This window comes from Oncorhynchus kisutch, linkage group LG8 (assembly GCF_002021735.2).
Source record: "Oncorhynchus kisutch isolate 150728-3 linkage group LG8, Okis_V2, whole genome shotgun sequence".
Classification (NCBI taxonomy): Eukaryota; Metazoa; Chordata; class Actinopteri; order Salmoniformes; family Salmonidae; genus Oncorhynchus; species Oncorhynchus kisutch.
The window spans coordinates 78578080-78599672 of record NC_034181.2 but is presented as its reverse complement, the minus strand read 5'-3'; the positions used below and the strand labels follow the sequence as shown (position 1 = coordinate 78599672).

The window sequence follows — 21593 nt, the reverse complement described above, 5'->3', positions numbered from 1 at the left end:
CCAGCAGGTAAATTTCACTGATCACCCCCAAAGCCAATTCCTCCTTTGGCCACCTTTCCTTACAGTTCTCTGCTCCCAATGACTGGAACAAATTGCACAAACCAATGAAGCATGACACTCATATCTCCCTCACTAACTTTAAGCATCAGCTGTCAGAGCAGCTTACAAATCATTGCACCTGTACATAACCCATCTGTAAATAGCCCATCCAACTACCTCATCCCCATATTATTATTATTTTTGCTCCTTTGCACCCCAGTATCTCGACTTGCACATTCATCTTCTGCACATCTCACTGCAGTGTTAAACTGCTAAATTGTAATTATTTCGCCACTACGGCCTATTTACTGCCTTTACTCATTTGCACACAATGTATATAGACTTTTCTATTGTGTTACTGACTGTACGTTTGTTTATTCCATGTGTAACTGTGGTGTTTATGTCGCACTGCTTTGCTTTATCTTGGCCAGGTCGCAGTTGTAAATGAGAACTTATTCTCAACTGGCCTACCTGGTTAAATAAAAGGTGAAATATAATTTTTTTAAATCGGCCAATTTAAAATAAAATAAAACTGTATTTGTAATAATGACAATTACAACAATAATGAATGAACACTTATTTTAACTTAATAATACATCAATAAAATCAATTTAGCCTCAAATAAATAATGAAACATGTTCAATTTGGTTTAAGTAATGCAAAAACAAAAAGTGTTGGAGAAGAAAGTAAAAGTGCAATATGTGCCATGTAAGAAAGCTAACGTTTAAGTTCCTTGCTCAGAACATGAGAACATATGAAAGCTGGTGGTTCCTTTTAACATGAGTTTTCAATATTCCCAGGTAAGAAGTTTTAGGTTGTAGTTATTATAGGAATTATAGGACTATTTCTCTCTATACCCTTTGTATTTCATTAACCTTTGACTATTGGATGTTCTTATAGGCACTTCAGTATTGCCAGTGTAACAGTATAGCTTCCATCCCTCTCCTCGCTCCTACCTGGGCTCAAACCAGGAACACATCGACAAAGGCCTTCTCCTGTCCCTGTTGTCTGGGACACCTTGGCAACTTTCCCTGAGACCGGACCTGCTGTCTCAGGTTGGGGGGACTCTGTGACATCCGAGGCCACACCGCCTCAGTCTGTGGGCTTGGCCACTGAACGGCACCAATGGTCTATGTTAGGACTACAGGAGAGTGTAATGAACACCATGCAGAGCGCAAGGGCGCTGGTTATAACCACGGCATACCAGTTGCGCTGGCGGTTGTCCTGCTCTTGGTGCACTGGTATCATGCGGGGTGCAGTATGTCTTCCAATACATGCAGTCTCGCTTGGATGAGGGCTTGGCGGCCTCCACACAGAGGGTATTTGGCCACTATATCTGCCTGTCATGCGGGGTGGATGGACAAGCCAGTGGGGCGCCATCCCTTGGTCTCCAGGTTTATGAAGGGGGTTCGTTGCCTGAGTCCAGCTAGGACCCGCTCAACAGCAAGCTGGGATCTAGATGTGGTCTTGGCAACTTTGGCAAAGCCACCTTTCGAACAGTTGGAGTCTGCCTCCCTGAAACACCTCTCTATGAAGGTGGTTTTCTTGGTACCGATTACTTCCATGAAGAGGGTGGGTGAGCTCCATGCTCTTTCGGTAAGTTCTGAGTGCTACCGGATGGACCCTCTCCACCCCAGCCCTTCATTCCTCCCGAAGGTTCTGTAAGACAGGCATGTGAACATCCCTTTTTATCCTGTCTCCTTATGTCTGGACCTCCCTCCGGCATGCTGTGCCCTGTGAGAACAACAGACCAGCTCTTTGTCTCACTGAATCATGGACACGATTACGACAACATACCGCCTGGCTGGCAGGCCAGTGCTGGGATCTGTGGTGGCACATTCAACACGAGGTGTGGCTGCGTCCTGGGCTCTACTGAGAGGAGGGCCCCTCGCTGATATCTGTGCTGCACCCAGCTGGGCTTCCTCTTGCACCTTTGCTAGGTACTATCGGGTAAATGTGGCACCTCCCTCTACAGTTGGTTCAGCGGTCCTGGGCATCACCTCCCCGTTCGGGGACTGTGCCGGGACCCCCCTCCACATTGACGGCCCCTGTGTTTCGGTCCCGCGCTGGGATTTTGCCGCTGGCTGGCCAGGTCCCTCTAGCACCGACTAATCTGGTACGGGTATACCAATATATTGGAGTGATCCAATATAGTGAAACATAACGAAGGTTACGTATGTAACCACAGTTATGTGAGCTACATGGATCACTCAAATCCTCTATGGTGCTAGAGGCGCCTCATAAATGATGTAGAGAACGTGTGTAGCGGCCATGGGGACTATATATAGGGGCGGACCCCAGCCATGACACAGGTGTACACAGGAGTAAATCTGTAAATCCTCACCTCGGATGAATCCCTCCACCGCGGAGTGATACCAATATATTGGAGTGATCCATATAGTTCACATAACCGTGGTTACATAAGTAACCTTCGTTCAGCTGGATGCAAAGTTTAGAACTTTCAGATAGAAATATCCGATGTAAAACAAACGTGCATGGCTGACTTGTAGAATACGGAATAACGTCAGCTCTATTTGTGATATTTCTATCTACGTTTGCATACTGAACATGGTCATGGATGCCAAAAGGGGGACAAAAATCTCAAAACAAATCGCGGTGACGTAAGCGGGGCCCGTGACGTCACCACTGGTATCAGCATCATTCTTCTCTCCTCCGTACCCAAACCGAATCCCAGTCTCGAGATCAAATAAACAGCATTTATAAAACACAATAACAAACATCACTGTGCAGGTTGACAAAATAACATGATTTATGTAGGTCAAAAAACACCATTCTCCATCGTTGCCAGTGCGATACTAAATGTATACTCAAATAAAAATCGTATTTTTAAAAGTGCATCAACCCCGACCTGACATTAAGCCGAATAATAAAACATTTAAATTGACGGTCATTCTGAGCGGGGGGCTATGAAAGGCAGAGACAGAGACCGAATCGCAGAACCCATAGCCTCCGCGCTTTGTCAGCTGAGCTGCTTCTGCTGCACCCATTTTAACCCAGCAGAGAGCTAAATATAGAAGGCGCCTTCACTCAGTCATAGGCTACTGCATGTCAACCTATATGTACAGTGTATTGCTGTCGGACCCTGCTTCAAACACTTGTCATAGGTTCAAAAAACCACGCACTGGTTTGAAAATCACCTCCTGTGCGTTGTTCGAGGCTTTGTGACCTGTCAATCTCGATGTTTGGTTGAAAGACTTCGCTCTTCATTCATTCCCGCCATCAACGAATGAATGATTACAAACAAGCTCTTTGCTTTGTTCTCATTAAAGAAAGCGCCGCAGAAACGCTATAAACGCACAAGGCAAAGCAAATACCGATTACGTTGGTTCTATTACCTTTGTGTACAGCTCTGACGCTGCCATACTGGTGGAGCTGTCGTGTCCTTTTTCCATGAATCTCAGCAGCTAGATTTGAACATCAGTAGTTCGCCGCTCCGTTTTTTCCTCGCAGTTAATAAAAGTCCCTCCAGGTTTTAGGTTACTCTCTTTTTAGTGTACAACACCTAGCGCCATCATACCTAGAAAACCTCAATATTTTGGCATCTCTCGGAGCATTGTGGGAATTGATGATGGATAAAATGATTCAGTAAAACTGTTGCCATGGGCTTGGAAACATGGCTAAACAGCGCTCCGCTGTGGCCAAGAGGCGACATCGCTTTAGTTCTGCTGGTTAGAAGCCTGCTTGTCAGATAGTCAGATTCCTTTGCAAAACGTTTAGTCTGTTTACTATATGAGCCAAACGGAAGCAAACAGAACGAAACGGGGAGGAACCTACCTGAATTTGTTGAACAGAAACTCATGTTCGATGCCAAACGTTTTCCGTTTGGATTGCAAGACTAAACGTTTTGCAACAGAATCCGACTAATGAATACAGCCCTGGTTGCCATGTGCCATAGGCCTGATAATTTAGCCCTCTTCGTCCCTAATGGGACATAAAACTGCAACAATCTTCTTCCACTAGGGTCTGTCGGTCTTCGGCCAGAGCTTGTGTGTTTTAAGTGGGAGATAAATCCAGATTATTTATATACATTTTGATCAAGATTTATCTTGGTGCTTCAGCTCTGCTGGTGTTATCCCTCATCTAATACTAACTGGCCTCTACATTTTCATACAGAATTCCTCTGTATACAATCCTTCATAGATGATTGTATGATCTGTCAATGCATGGAGTCAGTCATCAAACACCCAACAGCCATTTGTGCAAAACTATTTTATTTACAAAACAAAATGGCACAAAGTGACAGGGGGGGTTGTGGATGGGGGCAGTCATTTACACACACCTTATTATTCCGTCCTTCAGCTTCAGACCCTTGATGACCACACCCCCACTAGTGGATTGGCCTGTGCATATATACAGTAGAGCACTATATAGGGAATAGGGTGTGACTGAGATCTGTAAAGATATGTTGGCCAAAGGGGGTAGGTGTGTATGAGGGAGAGTGTGTGTGTGAGAGAAAGAAGAAGAGTGGGAGTGAGTGTGTATATGTGAGAGAGTTGGGGTGTAGAGGAGTGTGTCTGTGTGTGAGAGATGAATGAGTGTGTGTGAGGCCAAAACATTTGGAGCTAAATGAAGATGTCTTTAGCATCCCGGTCACATCATCCAGCTGTTACATCTACATTCACCACTGGAGGCTGCTGAGGGGAGGACGGCTCATAATGGATGGAACAGAGTCAAGGGAATGGTATCAAACACATGAAAACCATGTGTTTGATACCATTCCACTCCAGCCATTACCACGAGCACATCCTCCACAATTAAAGGGGCCACCAAAAACCTGTGACATTTACCCCTCCCTCCGGTCTGAAACCAGGTTACAAATAGGGTCAAGAGTTTTTCCTGGTCAGGAGGTTTTATGGGGCCATACATGTTGGTGCTTTTCCATTGAGACTTACTCATACTAGTGGGTCATCAGTGTTTTAATGTAAAGCTCTAGTGTTATCAGGAGGTTGATGCTAAAGACTTGGGGAAGGCAGAATCAACAACCTCCACATCATTCTTGACAGTAGCTTTGTGAGAAGGTGTTAAAGTTCATAGTTAGCCATGGGCTGGGCTGGGCTCCAAGTCAGAACAGGTCCACTGGAGCCATGGCCCAGTGAGACACGGGTGCCGACCCGGGTAGACAGAAACAGAAAAGTCGGAGTATTTTGGTAAAACACTGGGGCAAATCCTCATTGGAAACTCGCCAATAGTGCACTACTTTTGTCCTATGTGGCAGTGAGTCCTATGTGGCAGTGGGTGTAATGTAGTGCACTACACAGAAAGAAGGGTATGATTGGAGATTCCCTATAAAATGCACTACTTCTCACCACCAGAGCCCCTTGGACCCTGTTTAAAAGTGGTGCACTATGTAATGAATAGGTTGCCATTTGTGACAAAAATGTAGCCTTTAAAACAGAACAGCAGCAGTGAGAGGTTCTGGTCAGTCATTATCAAGGTTATATTCAATCACTCAAGCACATTAGAGCATAATTTAGATGACGACATAACACCAACGTGTTTGGTAAATCATAATATTCTACGTTAAAACATTCTAAAAGGCTGACTTCAGCCTCACTCCTCTCCAACACAACTAGAAATATTTACACAATCAGCTAACAGGACTGGAGACGACATTCAATCCTCTAGACCAGAGACCGTCTGTCTGTCCCAAATGGATCACTATGCCCTATGTAGTTTAACCGTTTTGGGCCAGATGCTCAAAGGGCAGCCACATAGGGCACTGGTTGATAGTAGTGTACTGCATAGGGAATAGTGTGCCATTTCAGACTATCTGTGGCTCCAGTCTGGGCCCCCCTCCCTCCTATGTTACAGACTCTCCAGGTGTGCATCCAAAATGGCACCCTATTCCGTAAATACACAAGTGTACAAAACATTATGAACACCTGCTCTTTCCATGATAGACTGATCAGGTGAATGCTATGATTCCTTATTGATGTCACTTGTTAAATCCAATTCAAATCAGTATAGATGAATGATTAGAGACCGGTTAAAGAAGGATTGTGGAGCCTTGAGACAGATTGTGTATGTGTGCCATTCAGAGGGTGACAGATTTAGGTGCCTTTGATCGGGATATGGTAGTAGGTGCCAGTTTGAGGGCGTCAAGAACTGCAACACTGCTGGATTTGTCACGTTCAACAGTTTCCTGTGTGTCTCAATAATGGTTCACCACCCAAAAGATATCCAGCCAACTTGACAACTGTGAGAAGCATTGGAGTCAACATGAGCCAGCATCCCTGTGGAACGCTTTTGACACCTTGTAGAGTCCATGCCCCAACAAATTGAGGCTGTTCTGAGGGCAAAAGGGGGTGCAACTCAATATTAGGAATGGTGTTCCTAATGTTATGTACAATGTACTTTTGACCAGGGCCCACAGGGCTATATAGGGGATAGGGTGTCATCTGGGACACAGAGTTGTGGTCATCTTTAAAGTCTCCTCCTGTAGTAGAGTCATCCCAGTCCTCATTCTCTCCCTTCTACACATCCTCATCCTTGCTTTCAGTGTATTTTTACATGAGAATAGAAAATAAACCAGAAGAGGGGAGGAAGAGCAGGAAGAAGAGGGAGCCATAACAGAGTGGAAGGTGAGGGGAAGCAGAGAGGACTGGGTGAAGAGGATGAGGGACAGAACCAGGGACAGGCGGTTAGAGGTGTGTGCCAGTTTGCTGGCCACCAGGGAAGGGTCTCTCTGGGGCTGGGGCATAAGTAGATGGGGGAGAGGTAGTGAGACAGGAACAGGTGTAGCAGGGTGATTGTTAGGAGTATTGACAGGGTTAGAGACAGGACAGTGTGTGTATCAGCCGGCCAGTTTGCTGGCCACCAGGGAAGGTTTCCTCTGAGGCAGGTCCTGAGGTGTGGGGATATGGTCTCCTGTGATCTCTCCTCCTCCGCTCTTCTCTGACGTAGCTGCAGGAAGCTGCTTGTTCTTCACCTTGGCCTTGGCCATGTTGTAGTCCCCAGAGTCAAAATACTTTTGCTGCAGAGAGAGAATGTTAAACTTACAACAAGCTGTAACATCTTTTAAATACATAGTCTAATTGATGCTGAGAGAGAGACAACTGTGGGCTTGTGGAGATAGGAGAGAAGGTAGGGCAGTAGGTAGGGCTGTGGACTCACCCCCTTGGTCAGGCGTTTGCGTAGCAGGTCGGAGCCTCCAGGTTTGTGCCCCAGGTTTGGGTAGCGAGCCTTCAACTTGGCCTCCTCAACCTTCTCTGGACTGGTCACCTTGTCGTCCATCTCCTGAAACACAAACAATTGAAAGCTTTTCTGTGGCGCAGCTGGCTAAAGGCATTGTCAAGCGGGCGGTCACGTATTTGCGAGGCATTGTGCCCAGGGTTCGAGCCGTTGTACAGACAGCGTACCCAAAGCTATGCTAAGCAAACACACTGTGGTCTGTCACATCAGCTCCTGAAAATCCCTGCACAACACATATGCCACCCACATGGACAACACATGCAGAGGGAGCAGGGCTGTTACTACTGGTAGGGAAGTCAAGCTTTCAGCCTGCTGCACAGACCCTATGGACGCTCTAGTCTAGAGCGCCTGGTTAAATTGTGCTAAAAACTGCAACGCTGCTGGGTTTTCACGCTCAACTGTTTGCCCATGTGAATTAAGAATGGTCCACCACACAAAGGACATCCAGCCAACTTGACAACTGTGGGAAGCATTGGAGTCAACATGGGCCACCATCCCTGTGGAATGCTTTCCACACCTTGTAGAGTCCATGCCCCAACGAATTGAGGCTGTTCTGAGGGCAAAAAGGGGGTGCGACTCAATTTTTGTAAGTTGTTCCTAATGTTCTCACAGATATTGTCACAGAGATGTCAGGTTGTCATCTAATCGACAAACTCTGCAAAAAAAAGAAACGTCCCTTTTTCAGGACCCTGTCTTTCAAAGATAATTCATAAAAATCCAAATAACTTCACAGATCTTCATTATAAAAGGGTTTAAACACCATTTCCCATGCTTGTTCAATAAACCATAAACAATTAATGGACATGGAGCTGTGGAACGATCATTAAGACAATAACAGCTTACAGACGGTAGGCAATTAAGGTCACAGTTATGAAAACTTAGGACACTAAAAAGAGGCCTTTCTACGGACTCTGAAAAACACCAAAAGAAAGATGCCCAGGGTCCCTGCTCATCTGCGTGAATGTACCTTAGGCATGCTACAAGGAGGCATGAGGACTGCAGATGTGGCCAGGGCAATAAATTGCCATGTCCATACTCGGAGACACCTAAGACAGCGCTACAGGGAGACAGGACGGACAGCTGATCGTCCTCACAGTGGCAGACCACGTGTAACACCTGCACAGGATCGGTACAGTTGATCACCACACCTGCGGGACAGGTACAGGATGGCAACAACAACTGCCTGAGTTACACCAGGAATGCACAACCCCTCCATCAGTGATCAGACTGTCCACAGTACGCTGAGAGATGCTAGACTTGTAGCCAACAACGTCACCTATGGTCACAAACCCACTGTCGCAGGACTGGCAAAAAGTGCTCTTCACTGACGAGTCGCGGTTTCGTCTCACCAGGAGCGATGGTCAGATTTGGGTTTATCATTGAAGGACTGAGCATTACACTGAGGCCTGTACTCTGGCGAGGGATCGATGTGGAGGGTCCGTCATGGTCTGGGGCGGTGTGTCACAGCATCATCGGACTGAGCTTGTCGTCATTGCAGGCAATCTCAACGCTGTGCGTTACAGGGAAGACATCCTCCTCCCTCATGTGGTACCCTTCCTGCAGGCTCATCCTGAAATGACCCTCCAGCATGACAATACCACCAGCCATACTGCTCGTTCTGTGCGTGGTTTCCTTCAAGACATGAATATCAGTGTTCTGCCATGGCCAGCGAAGAGCCCGGATCTCAATCCCATTGAGCAAGTCTGGGACCTGTTGGATCAGAGGGTGAGGGCCATTCCCCCCCAGAAATGTCCAGGAACTTGCAGGTGCCTTGGTGGAAGAGTGGGGTAACATCTCACAGCAAGAACTGGCAAATCTGGTGCAGTCCATGAGGAGGAGATGCACTGCAGTACTTAATGCAGCTGGTGGCCACACCAGATACTGACTGTAACTTTTGACCCCCCCCCCCCTCCCCCTTTGTTCAGGGACACATGATTAAATTTCTGTTAGTCACATGCCTGTGGATCTTGTTCAGTTTATGTATCAGTTGTTGAATCTTGATATGTTCATACAAATATCAACACGTTAAGTTTGCTGAAAATAAACGCAGTTGACAGTGAGAGGACATTTCTTTTTTTTGCTGAGTTTAGCTAGTTAGCTACCTAGCTAAGGACAAAACAAACACTGGCCTACTGTACAGCGAGGGGCGAGTCACTGTTGACAGACAGCCAGACTGCCTTCTTTAGAGTAGACAACAGTAGTCAAGCCACTGAAAGCAACATAACTTCGCTAACGTTAGGTGGCTTTGATGATGGTAGGCAGTAAGTTATATCACTTGTTGGTTAATGTGGTTAAAACCAGCTGGCTAATGTGCCAATGATGTTTGTTAGCAAGCTGCTAAAATAGACACAAACCGACATATTTAACGTTAATTCGTTAGGTCAATATCCAACAAGCAAGTCAATTAACTAACGTTGGTTATTACTTCAGGAAAAACAACAATTGGGGTATTTGTTCTGCTTGTACTTAACAAATAATCATGACTTGATTAGTTAACGTTAGCATTGTGGGCAGCTAACGTTAACTGTCGAAGCTAGCTACCGCGTTAGCTAGATGAAATCCGACTTTAGTTAACGTTTGCTTAATATAGAAAATCCCTGCTAGCTACGACTGCAAATAGTTATGGAAAACAGCTTGATTAGATACCACTTGGCATTTATTAAGCAAACTGATGTTGTTGATAATCAAGGTTTGCTAGTTAGAAAGGATTAACGCTAACGACGTTACAGTAGCTAACGTTAGCTAAAAACCTGCCATATCATATGATAGTGTGCATTGCAGTGCAGCTTGACGGTCGTTGGTTAGCAAGTGGTTGTGTTTAAGGCAAATAAACGTACATTCTGGTCATTCACCACCGTCTCCTCCGTCGTCTTTGTCCCCTCAATTTCCTCCGACATTTCAGTGTAACCTCGATCCCTGGCAAAGTCGAGAAGTAACAATCTGAACTAAATCCTTGCCCTGGCTTCCTCTCCCCATACGAATCCGTCCGACCGTTAACTATCAGCCCGCACAAATATGTCTGCCCGATCTGACGTCATTCTTTAGCAGAGGTGCGCTCATCCATCTTCCTCTAAAAACTGTCGCTTGATATTTGAGCAAAACAAATGTAGAGCCTTTTGTTGAGCATCAACTTTACTCGACTTAATTCATGCAACCGACATTCACTACAACAAAAAAAATTGACATCAAATTTGAAGTGGTGTTTCCCAGTATATTGCATGATGGTAAATGATAATGGACTGCATCAGAAGGCTTTGGTCATCAAGTCCAATGTCATGAAAGAAGCTAAATTATACACACTCTTCCTTTGATGGACCATGATCCATAGGTTATATTGAAGGCCAGTGATTGTGGGGGAACTGCCAGAGCTGAACCAGTGACTCTGTGGTTATGGAGCGTGGCCACCACCTGTGCCATGACATCTTGGCAGTTGAAGCCTGCAGCAGTAGGCCTACACTAAGAAAGAAGGGTCAGGTTACATATATTAGTGATTTGCAGACAGAACAAAAGTGTTATTTAATTGACAAGGATTTGAATGTGGCTCCTCAGTGTGTATTCTTTGTCTTCTCCACAGGCCACTTTATCATGTACATCTGACCCCAGGACAAACCTGCTATGACCAATGAGGACTTAAACAGTCATTTTATACCACTGTAGAAATACTGACTCATTTTCATATCATCTTTGGACATGATATGTTTTACATCAGTCGACATGACATGGACCTCAGTTGTCCAAAACACTCAAAATAAAAGACACACAGACACAATGCAGCTTTCAAGATTGCTTTAAGATATAGATATATTTTCAGATCTGAGTTCATGTCAAAAATACACATTATGATTTACAGAGTTTTGCACTAGATCATAATGCTGAGGATGATAGATGTCACATAAGCAGTAACTGAAATATTCATTTAAATATTAAATAACTGACGGTAAACAAAGAAAATGATGTAAACACTAAAGCTACATGTTACTCTCTATTGCAACACTTTAAAGATTTGTTTTTGTAACAGTACAAAAAACCCAGAATATTACTCCTTTTGATTTCCAGTCGTGGAAATACACAGTGCGCTTTTTCAATGTCGTCTTGTAATTTTCTCAGTCTCTTGATTGCTTGTTCTGGTCAGTCAGTGGTCCATGGTCGCTAACGTGTTTTTGATGTGTGTTTTAGCACGTCTTTAATACATTTTCTACATGTATAAATACGTGTTTGAGCGTCACAGAAAACAGCAGGGTTCTGTAGGGCCAGGAGTTGTTCATGGTCAGATGGTCAGCAAAATCTCCAGGCCTTAGGTATCTGGGACGAAGCCTGTCTGGACTGTTCCACACGAGAACGCTCTGAGCCCAGCTCTGACAGCTCTGTGGGTGTGTGTGTATCTGTCAGTGTAGTTAGAGGAGTGTGTGCGTCAGTGCAGATAGAGGAGTGTGTGTGTGTGTGTGTGTGTGTGTGTGTCAGTGCAGATGGAGGTGAGTGTGTGTGTGTGTCAGCAGCGCGGGGAGAAGGCTGGGTCAGCTGGGGACTCTGTGTAGGACTTGAGTTCGTAGGCCGCTCCACTGTCTACCTCCATAGACTTCCTACTGAATAGCAGTCTGATATCCCTGTGGAGGTACACTTTACCTGACCTGGAGGTCTGGAACCTGGATTGGGGGGAGGTGTGAAGAAAGAGCTAGATTAGTGCCAGTACAATGTTTTCCTGTTCAGTTTGGTCTTCTGTCCAGTCTTGACTAACATGTCATTTATTTGACTGACAGGTGAGATGTGATTGACAGGTCAGATGAGCCAGGCGTCTTTCTTACCTCAGGTGAATGAGGTAGCGCAGGATGCGTTCCTGGCCGAGGGAGAGGGCTTTCCTGCTGCTGCCGGGTGTGTGTGAGTGTGTGCTGTCCCGTCGAACGGGGACAGAAAAGGTCCTCTGACGGAGGAAGGTCTGGTGGCCAGCAGGCATGGCTCTCAGGTCATACACCACCACAAACATCTTCACCACCGTCTTATTGGGGTTAAATAAGGTCTGGGGGAGGGGGGGAGAGCGAGAGAGAGGGCGAGAGAGAGAGAGGGAGAGAGAGAGAGAGGGCAGGAGAGAGAGAGAGAGAGAGAGAGAGAGGGCAGGAGAGAGAGAGAGGGAGAGAGAGAGAGAGAGAGAGGGCAGGAGAGAGAGAGAGAGAGAAAGTGGGCGGGAGAGAGGGCAAGAGAGAGAGAGAGAGGGCAGGAGAGAGAGAGAGAGAGAGAGAGAGGGCAGGAGAGAGAGAGAGAGAGAGAGGGAGAGAGAGAGAGAGAGAGAGAGAAAGTGGGCGGAAGAGAGGAAAAGAGAAGGGGTTAACACACTACAGTAGTGTATTTCTCTCTGTCCCCACTTAAGGTCTCCCTCTCCTAACTCTCTGCTGGAACAGGAGCTGGCCCATCTTTCCTTTGTTCTCTCTCTGAGTTATTATGTCAGCAACAGTGACACGCATGCACACACATTTAAACAAAAGTCTTCAATGTGTATAATCCACAGAGTGAAAATCTGTCCTCACCACTTGAATGGTTCCTGATGGAGGGACACGGTAGCCCCGTTTACCCAGAGTCTCCAGGTTGATGACTCCCTGTAGCAAAAACAACATAAAAAAACACACACTATTAATATTGATCTGCACTGTGAGCAGTAAGTGTGTGCATATATATATATATAACAGAAATATAAAACACCACATGTAAAGTGTTTTACCCCATGTTCCATGAGCTGAAATAAAATATTTCAGAAATTTTCCAGACACAGAAAGCTAATTTCTCTCAAATCTTGCGTACAAATTTGTGTACATCCCTGTTAGTGAGCATTTCTCCTTTTCCATGATAATCCATTTACCTGACGTGTGGCATGTCAAGAAGCTGATTAAAAAGCATGATTACACAGGTGGACCTTGTGCTGGGGACAATAAAAGGCCACTGAAAAATGTGCAGTTTTGTCACACAACACAATGCCACAGATGTCTGACTGCAGGAATGTCCACCAGAGCTGCTGCCAGAGAATTAAAAATGAATTTCTCTCCCATAAGCCTCCTCCAACGTCATTTTAGAGAATTTGGCAGTAAGTCCAACCGGCCTCACAACCACAGACTATGTGTATGGTGTTGTGTAGGTGAGCGGTTTGCTGATGTCAATGTTGTGAACAGTGTGCCCCGTGGTGGTGGGGTTATGGTATGGACAGGCATAAGCGACCGACAACGTTTGGGATGCTCTGGATCAACGTGTACAAAAGCGTGTTCCAGTTCCCGGCAATATCCAGCAACTTTGCACAACCATTGTAGAGGAGTGGGACAACATTCCACAGGCCACAATCAACAGCCTGATCAACTCTATGTGAAGATGTGCCGCGCTGCATGAGGCAAATGGTGGTCACACCAGATACTGACTGCTTTTTCAGTCATGTGAAAACCATAGTGTAGGGCCTAATTCATTTATTTCAATTGACTGATTACCTTATATGAACTGTAGCTCAGTAAAATCTTTGAAATTGTTGCATTTATATTTTTGTTCAGGGTATATAAAGTGTGTGGGGGATATATATAATATGTCTGTGTATGTACTGTAGGTGTGTCTCACCATGTATGGCGAGGGTGCGTTGTCGTCAGAGACGCTGTAGAAGGAAACGTCAACGGGGAAGGTCATGTGACTGGGGCAGAAGGTTCCGGAAGCACCCACCTCGGCCGTGAAACCCTCCACCGACCCCAACGGCTCCAGGCGGTAGTTCAACACACACTCCTGTAACACACACATGCTTTAGGTACAATGCATGTACACTTATGTGACGTGAGTGAGTGAGTGAGTGAGTGAGTGAGTGAGTGAGTGAGTGAGTGTGAGGTACCTCAAAGTTGCCCAGTAGACTGAGGCTGGCAGGTGGAGCACTGGCACTGAACAGCGGCTGAGGTTCTTCTGACTCCTCCACTCTCTTCACACACACTCTTCACAGCAGAACACACAGTAGAGGGTTAAAAACGGGTTCACACACACATTGGTCGATTGATTCATTTGTTGAATCATGAGAATTAGAGATGGCTTGCAGACCCTGCAACCCTCGGATGATTTGGACATACACGAAATATGCTAATATCAGTCCCATGACTTGAATGGGATTTGTGCCACAAATGCTAAAATATTACTATTTGGAAACAGTGCCAGGAAAGCTAAACCCAAGCATGGATTGCTGTCATGCAGTCTAAATCTGAATTTATGATTCAACATGACTAATACTGTATATTCAAACACTATCAAACCTTAATCAGCTATGTATGTAGAAGCATCATCCCCGGTCAAACGGACCTCTAATCCCTAATCCACACAGTAACCCAGCGGCCAGATCAGAGCAGAGCCTCTGACTGTAGAGCTGTGTACAGCTGCCATTTTGAGTTGAGCCTCAGTGTCAGGCCAGTAGCAACAGTACTAGCAATACAGCCACCAGAACAGCAGGTGCCAGTGTTTGACGACAGGACAGGGCTACAGTACAGTACAGGCTTGGACTGACTGAACACTGATGTCTCGTAAGAACATAATCTCACCTACCAGTCGGCTTGCTCTCTATTGAACCTCTAAGTGGTAGCAATTGAGTTTGAGGACAAGGTTATTAAGGACCTAAAGCTGACCATGGATCTATATGGTGTGTACATGATGAGTCTAAATCAAATCAGACTGTATTGGTCACATACACATGGTTAGCAGATGTTAATGTGAGTGTAGCGAAATGCTTGTGCTTCTAGTTCTGACAGTGCAGTAATATCTATCAAGTAATCTAACAAATTCCCAGCGACTACCTTATACACACAAATGTAAAGGGATGGAATATATGTACATATAAATATATGGATGAGCGATGGCCGTGCAGCATAGGCAAGATGCAGTAGATGGTATAAAATACAGTATACATATAAGATGAGTAATGTAGGATATGTAAACATGATCAAAATTGTGTTATTTAAAGTGACTAATGATAACTTTATTAAATCCATTTATTAAAGTGGCCAGAGATTTGAGTCTGTATGTTGACAGCAGCATCTCTATGTTAATGGTGGCTGTTTAACAGTCTGATGGCCTTGAGATAGAAGCTGTTTTTCAGTCTCTCGGTCCCAACTTTGATGCACCTGTATTGACCTCGCCTTCTGGATGATAGCGGGGTGAACAGGCCGTGGCTCGGGTGGTTTATGTTCTTGATGATCTTTTTGTCCTTCCTGTGAAATTGGGTGCTTTAGGTGTCCTGGAGGGCAGGTAGTTTGCTCCCGGTGATGCGTTGTGCAGACCGCACTACCCTCTGCAGTTACCATACCAGGCGGTGATACAGCCTGACAGGATCAAATCAAATCAAATTTATTTATATAGCCCTTCGTACATCAGCTGATATCTCAAAGTGCTGTACAGAAACCCAGCCTAAAACCCCAAACAGCAAGCAATGCAGGTGTAGAAGCACGGTGGCTAGGAAAAACTCCCTAGAAAGGCCAATACCTAGGAAGAAACCTAGAGAGGAACCAGGCTATGTGGGGTGGCCAGTCCTCTTCTGGCTGTGCCGGGTGGAGATTATAACAGAACATGGCCAAGATGTTCAAATGTTCATAAATGACCAGCATGGTCGAATAATAATAAGGCAGAACAGTTGAAACTGGAGCAGCAGCAGGATGCTCTCGATTGTGCATCTGTAAAAGTTTGTGAATGTTTTAGGTGACAAGCCAACATTTTTTTAACCTCCTGAGGTTGAATAGGCGCTGTTGCACCTCCTTCACCACGCTGTCTTGTGTGGCTGGACCATTTCAGTTAGTCTGTGATGTGTACGCCAAGGAACTTAAAACTTTCCACATTCTCCACTACTGTCCCTTCGATGTGGAGGTGCTCCCTCTGCTGTTTCCTGAAGTCCACGATCATCTCCTTTGTTTTGTTGACATTGAGTGTGAGGTTATTTTCCTGACACCACACTCCGAGGGCCCTCACCACCTCTCTGTAGGCCGTCTCGTTGTTGTTAGTAATCAAGCCTACCACTGTAGTGTCGTCTGCAAACTTGATGATTGAGTTGGAGGCGTGCATGGCCATGCAGTCATGGGTGAACAGGGAGTACCGGAGAGGGCTGAGAATGCACCCTCGTGGGGCCCCAGTGTTGAGGATCAGCGGGGTGGAGATGTTGTTACCTACCCTCACCACCTGGGGGCAGCCCGTCGGAAAGTCCAGGACCCAGTTGCACAGGGCGGGGTCGAGACTAGAGGTCGACCGATTATGATTTTTCAACACCGATACGATTATTGGAGGACCAAAAAAACAGATACCGATTAATCGGCTGGTTTTTTAAATTTGCTTTGTAATAATGACATTACAACAATACTGAATGAACACTTATTTTAACTTAATATAATACATAAATAAAATCAATTTAGCCTCAAGTAAATAATGAAACATGTTCAATTTGGTTTAAATAATGAAAAAACAAAGAGAAGAAAGTAAAAGTGCAATATGTGCTATGTAAGAAAGCTAACGTTTCAGTTCCTTGCTCAGAACATATGAAGGCTGGTGGTTCCTTTTAACATGAGTCTTCAATATTCCCAGGTAAGAAGTTTTAGGTTGTAGTTATTATAGGAATTATAGGACTATTTCCCTCTATACCATTTGTATTTCATTAACCTTTGACTATTGGATGTTCTTATAGGCACTTTTGTATTGCCAGTGTAACAGTATAGCTTCCGTCCCTCTCCTCGCTCCTCCCTGGGCTCGAACCAGCAACATAACGACAACAGCCACCATTGAAGCAGCGTTACCCATGCAGAGCAAGGGGAACAACTACTAGAAGGCTCAGAGCAAGTGACGTTTGAAACACTATTAGCGCGCGCTAACTAGCTAGCCATTTCACTTCGGTTACACCAGCCTCATCTCGGGAGTTGATAGGCTTGAAGTCATAAACAGTGCAATGTTTGACGCACAACGAAGGGCTGCTGACAAAACGCACGAAAGTGCTGTTTGAATGAATGTTTACACGCCTGCTTCTGCCTACCACCACTCAGTCAGATACTTGTATGCTCAGTCAGATTATATGCAACGCAGGACACGCTAGATAATATCTAGTAATATCATCAACCATGTGTAGTTAACTAGTGATTATGATTGATTGTTTTTTATAAGATAAGTTTAATGCTAGCTAGCAACTTACCTTGGCTTACTGCATTCGCGTAACAGGCAGTCTCCTTGTGGAGTGCCATGAGAGAGAGGCAGGTCGTTATTGCGTTGGACTAGTTAACTGTAAGGTTGCAAGATTGGATCCCCCGAGATGACAAGGTGAAAATATGTCGTTCTGCCCCTGAATGAGGCAGTTAACCCACCGTTCCTAGGCCGTCATTGAAAATAAGAATGTGTTCTTAACTGACTTGCCTAGTTAAATAAAGGTATATATAAAAAATAAAAACGAAAATCGGCACCCAAAAATACAGATTTCCGATTGTTATGGAAACTTGAAATCGACCCTAATTAATCGGCCATTCCGATTAATCGGTCGACCTCTAGTCGAGACCCAAGGTCTCGAGCTTAATGACGAGTTTGGAGGGTACTATGATGTTGAATGCTGAGCTGTAGTCAATGAACAGCATTCTTACATAGGTATTCCTCTTGTCCAGATAGGATAGGGAAGTGTGCAGTGTGAAGGCGATTGCGTCGTCTGTGGACCTATTGGGGAGGTAAGCAAATTGGAGTGGGTCTAGGGTGTTAGGTAGGGTGGAGGTGATATGGTCATTGACTAGTCTCTCAAAGCACTTCATGATGACAGAAGTGAGTGCTATGGGGCGATAGTCGTTTAGCTCAGTTACCTTAGCTTTCTTGGGAACAGAAACACTGGTGGCTCTCTTGAAGCATGTGGGGACAGCAGACTGGGATAGGGATTGATTGAATATGTCCGTAAACACACCAGCCAGCTGGTCTGCGCATGCTCGGTGGATGTGGCTAAGGATGCCGTCTGGGCCGGCAGCCTTGCGAGGGTTAACACGTTTCAATGTTTTACTCATGTTGGCCACGGTGAAGGAGAGCTTTGGTAGCGGGCCGTGTCAGTGGCAATGTATTGATCTCAAAGCGAGAAAAGAAGTTGTTTAATTTGTCTGGGCACAAGATGTTGTTGTCCGCGACGGTGCTGGTTTTCTTTTTGTAATCCATGATTGACTATAGACCCTGCCACATACGTCTTGTGTTTGAGCCGTTGAATTGCTACTCTACTGTCTCTGTACTGACGCTTTGCTTGTTTGTTTGATTGCCTTGCAGAGGGAATAACTACACTGTTTGTATTCGGTCATGTTTCCAGTCGTCTTGCCATGATTAAAAGCGGTGGTTCGCGCTTTTAGTTTTGTGCGAATGCTGCTATCAATCCACGGTTTCTGGTTAGGGAAGGTTTTAATAGTCACAGTGGGTACAACATCACCGATGCACTTGCTAATAAACTCGCTCACCGAGTCAGCGTATACGTACGTCAATGTTGTTGTTTGGGGCTACCCGGAACATATCCCAGTCTAAATGTGTGTATGATGTGTGTGTGAGTTAGAGATCAGTACCTCTTCCCTGCGGTCCAGGGCAGTCCTTTACAGCTGGTCAGAGAAGAGTCCAGGTCAAAGTAACCAGTCTGAGTTCTCCTCTGAGGAACCTGAGAGAGAAAAAACATACATTTAATAATACAACTGTACACAAAACTTTATTGACAACATATACATCAAAACACCCAATTTAAACACTATAGCATGACAGCACACACAAGTATATAATAATAATAATAATAACAACAACAACAACAAGCACCACATGAAACACACACAACTTTAAAATGATTCCATTGTTATGAACAACCTAGTCAGCATCAACAGGAGTTTAGTCAGAGTATTCATACTATTGAGGAGAAGATGAGTCATGTGGCTCCACACTCTTTCTGTGTGTGTGTGTGTGTCTTACAGGGCTGGAGAGCAGGGGCAGGCCGGTACAGGGGTGGAAGGCCTTGGTGAGGGTGGAGTCCAGAGAGTGACGGTTGTGTTTCCTCCGACTGTTACACGGTCTCAGGGGCGAGGGAGAACGCTACGGGGAAGAAAAAAAACACACACTGGCTTTAATACAGCAATTCTCAACAACCATTTTAGACAAATGCCAAATACACTATGTCAAAGATCCTTTCTCAAAATCTCTTTGTACTGTTAATCATTTTCCAAAAGTGGTAATATCCTCTTTCGCATAGGCAGGTTGTTAAATTGAAGTTTCTTTGTGTTGGACAAAACAAGCCACATGGATGATATTCAACAGTGTGATGTGATTTTCTAATCAGGTGTGCTTGTCTATAGGGACACTCACCAGGACAGTGTTGGTCTCTGTGCCAGGGGGTGTGGTAGCAGGACTAGGGGGGCTGGAGGACTTGGAACCTGGGGGGGGCTGGTTCTCATCCTGGAGACTAGAGGGCTGGGTTCGAGGGATGCCCTGAGTCCGTGAGGGTGGAGTTCGAGAGACTGTCTGGGTCTGGTTGTGAGACTGCGTCAGAGGTTTCATGTGGTTCTGGATGAGAGCAGTGGTCTGGGTGTGGGTGAGCTTGGTGGTCAAGGTCTGTGCAGTAGTCTGGGTCAGGGTGGTGGTCTGGGTCACTGTCAGGGTCTGGATGGTCCTCAGGATGTTGTCTTTAGGAGAGGAGGGTCTGGGCTCCTCTTGGGGGCGGTTGGGGTGTAAACTCTTTGGGGTCTTGGCCCTGGGACTCTTGGGGCTGAGTAGTGGAGAGGCCTGAGACTGGGGCTGGGATAGAGGCCGTGGGATGACTAGAGGAGAAGACTGGGGCTGGATTTGGAGTCGGGGGCTGACCTGAGGGTATTCAAGTGTTGAACAGCCGTTCTGGGCTCTGATTGGACTGTCTGTCTCTGGAGGAGCACCAGCTCTGTCTGTGCTAGCAGGTGTGTGTGAGGGAGTGTGTGTGTCATGGCTGGGTGTGTAGCCGTTGCAGTGGCCACTGCTATGACTGTTGCCGCCTCTGTGTGTGGTGTGTGTGTCAGTGCACAGCGTGTGTGTGCTGTGTGTATGTGGTTTGTGTAGCGGGCTGCTGCTGCGGCTGTGTGTTGGGGACAGAGAGGGGACAGACAGTCTGTCCTGAATCAGTCTGGTAATGTCCTGAACAGCATGAGACAAGAGACTACGGTCTCTCTCTCGCTGTCGGTCTCTCAATGCCTCTCTGTCTCTCTGTGTCTCCAGGTCTCTCAGTGTCTCCCTGACTCGGTCTCTGTCTCTCAGTCTCTCTCCATCTCTGTCCTCTGGGAGTCTCAGTCTGCGGCAGGCAACAGGTTTCGGGGACAGCGTCTCCCTGATAATAGCCGTTGCGTCGCCAATGGGCGTGTCGAAAGGTGAGGGTGGGGTGTCCTCAGTAGGCGGAGCTCCCTCTGGCTCTTTGGTCTTGCTGAGCGTGTTGTTGCCAAGGTAACTGCTCCGGACAGGGGTCTTGGTGGGGGTGTCGGGGGTGAAGAGGGCAGGGGGGAGATGGGGTGCGGTCGGGTCGCAGAAGTTGAGGCGCTGAGCGATGCGGGCGATGACTTCCTGTCTCTCCTGGAGCAGCGAGCCAATCAGAGGATTGGTCTCAGAGGAGGGTCTGGGGGAGGGGCACCGCGGGGGCTCTGCCAAAGAATAAGTCTTAAAGGCCCGGAGGGCTTCGGAGCCACGCCCCTTGGAGCTCTCGGCCCCGTTGACGGCCTTCCCATAATCCTCGGTGGTGTGTGTGATGTCATCGGAGGGGTCTGAGGTGAGGGCATAGAGCCACCTGACAGTCTTTCCCCTGGGGGGGAGGGGCAGGGTGGAGGACAGCTTCCTGTGGGGGCGGGGGGAGGGCCGTGGGGAGAGGGGGAGGTGGTAGGGGGATGAGGTCTGCCCCTTATTGACCTGGGGGAGGTCTGATCCATTCTGGCTAGAATGACCATGGCTGTCTGTGGGGTCCGGGCCTCTCTTACTGGGCAGGGGGAGACTGGGAGGACTGGGGAAGGGGAGGCCAGAGAAAGGCAGAGCCGCTCTGTTGTGGCTCTCTTTAGAGTTGTGGCTCCTCTCGTACAGAGGCGGGTTAGGGTTCAGGCCTGGGTTAAGGCTAGGTGTCTTGCTGTAGCGGTTAGGGCTGAGGTTGGGCTTAAGGCTGGGGGTCTTGCTGTAGAGTGGGGCCAGGGTCAGGCCGGTGTGTATGCTACAGGCCAGGGTGGGGTAGGTGGGCTGACGGGGGAGTGACTGGACCCTGAGCCTCAGGGCAACACTCTGAGACACGTTAGGGACAGGGAACAGGTGCTCCGCTGGGGGCTGGGAGAACTGACAGACACACTCCTCATCTGCTGCACTGATCCTTTGGGACAGAAACACGC

The 21593-nt window shown here is 46.5% G+C and overlaps 3 protein-coding genes across 4 annotated transcripts in view; all 3 read right to left on the bottom strand.

Moving 5' to 3' along the window:
- myo5aa (myosin VAa) overlaps positions 1-3638 on the bottom strand; it is an 80136-nt gene extending 76498 nt beyond the window's left edge. Inside the window, 1 exon segment of the mRNA XM_031831298.1 lies at positions 3396-3638. Coding sequence (XP_031687158.1) covers positions 3396-3452 — 57 coding nt within the window. The 5' untranslated portion in view covers positions 3453-3638.
- A 612-nt stretch (positions 3639-4250) lies between these two features.
- Positions 4251-10412, bottom strand: LOC109882426 (cAMP-regulated phosphoprotein 19). Of its 2 annotated transcripts, none has more exons than XM_031831294.1 (3): positions 10113-10286; positions 7174-7296; positions 4251-7033 (listed from the first exon to the last, which is right to left on the bottom strand). In XM_031831294.1, exons 1-3 carry the CDS (start codon positions 10146-10148, stop codon positions 6854-6856), a joined length of 339 nt encoding a protein of 112 aa, XP_031687154.1. In that variant the 5' UTR covers positions 10149-10286; the 3' UTR covers positions 4251-6853. The 2 variants fall into 2 exon arrangements, with proteins under 2 accessions (XP_031687154.1, XP_031687153.1); XM_031831293.1 differs by having other exon boundaries at positions 4253-7033; positions 10089-10412.
- A 610-nt stretch (positions 10413-11022) lies between these two features.
- LOC109884118 (protein FAM214A) overlaps positions 11023-21593 on the bottom strand; it is a 42717-nt gene continuing 32146 nt past the window's right edge. Inside the window, exons 5-12 of the mRNA XM_031831292.1 lie at positions 19573-21574; positions 19183-19302; positions 18792-18880; positions 14099-14195; positions 13837-13995; positions 12771-12839; positions 12054-12265; positions 11023-11894 (exon numbers count right to left, since the gene is read on the bottom strand). Coding sequence (XP_031687152.1) covers positions 11741-11894; positions 12054-12265; positions 12771-12839; positions 13837-13995; positions 14099-14195; positions 18792-18880; positions 19183-19302; positions 19573-21574 — 2902 coding nt within the window. The 3' untranslated portion in view covers positions 11023-11740. The remainder of the gene's footprint in view (positions 11895-12053; positions 12266-12770; positions 12840-13836; positions 13996-14098; positions 14196-18791; positions 18881-19182; positions 19303-19572; positions 21575-21593) is intronic.

Excerpts from the sequence above, each read along its gene's own strand:
- LOC109882426 (XM_031831293.1), bottom strand. The coding sequence starts at position 10,148 with ATGTCGGAGGAAATTGAGGGGACAAAGACGACGGAGGAGACGGTGGTG. Across the intron at positions 7,297-10,088 it reads CGGTGGTGAATGACCAGAAT|GAGATGGACGACAAGGTGAC; the intron begins GTACGTTTATTT and ends TTTGTGTTTCAG. Across the intron at positions 7,034-7,173 it reads GCAAACGCCTGACCAAGGGG|CAAAAGTATTTTGACTCTGG; the intron begins GTGAGTCCACAG and ends CTCTCTCTGCAG.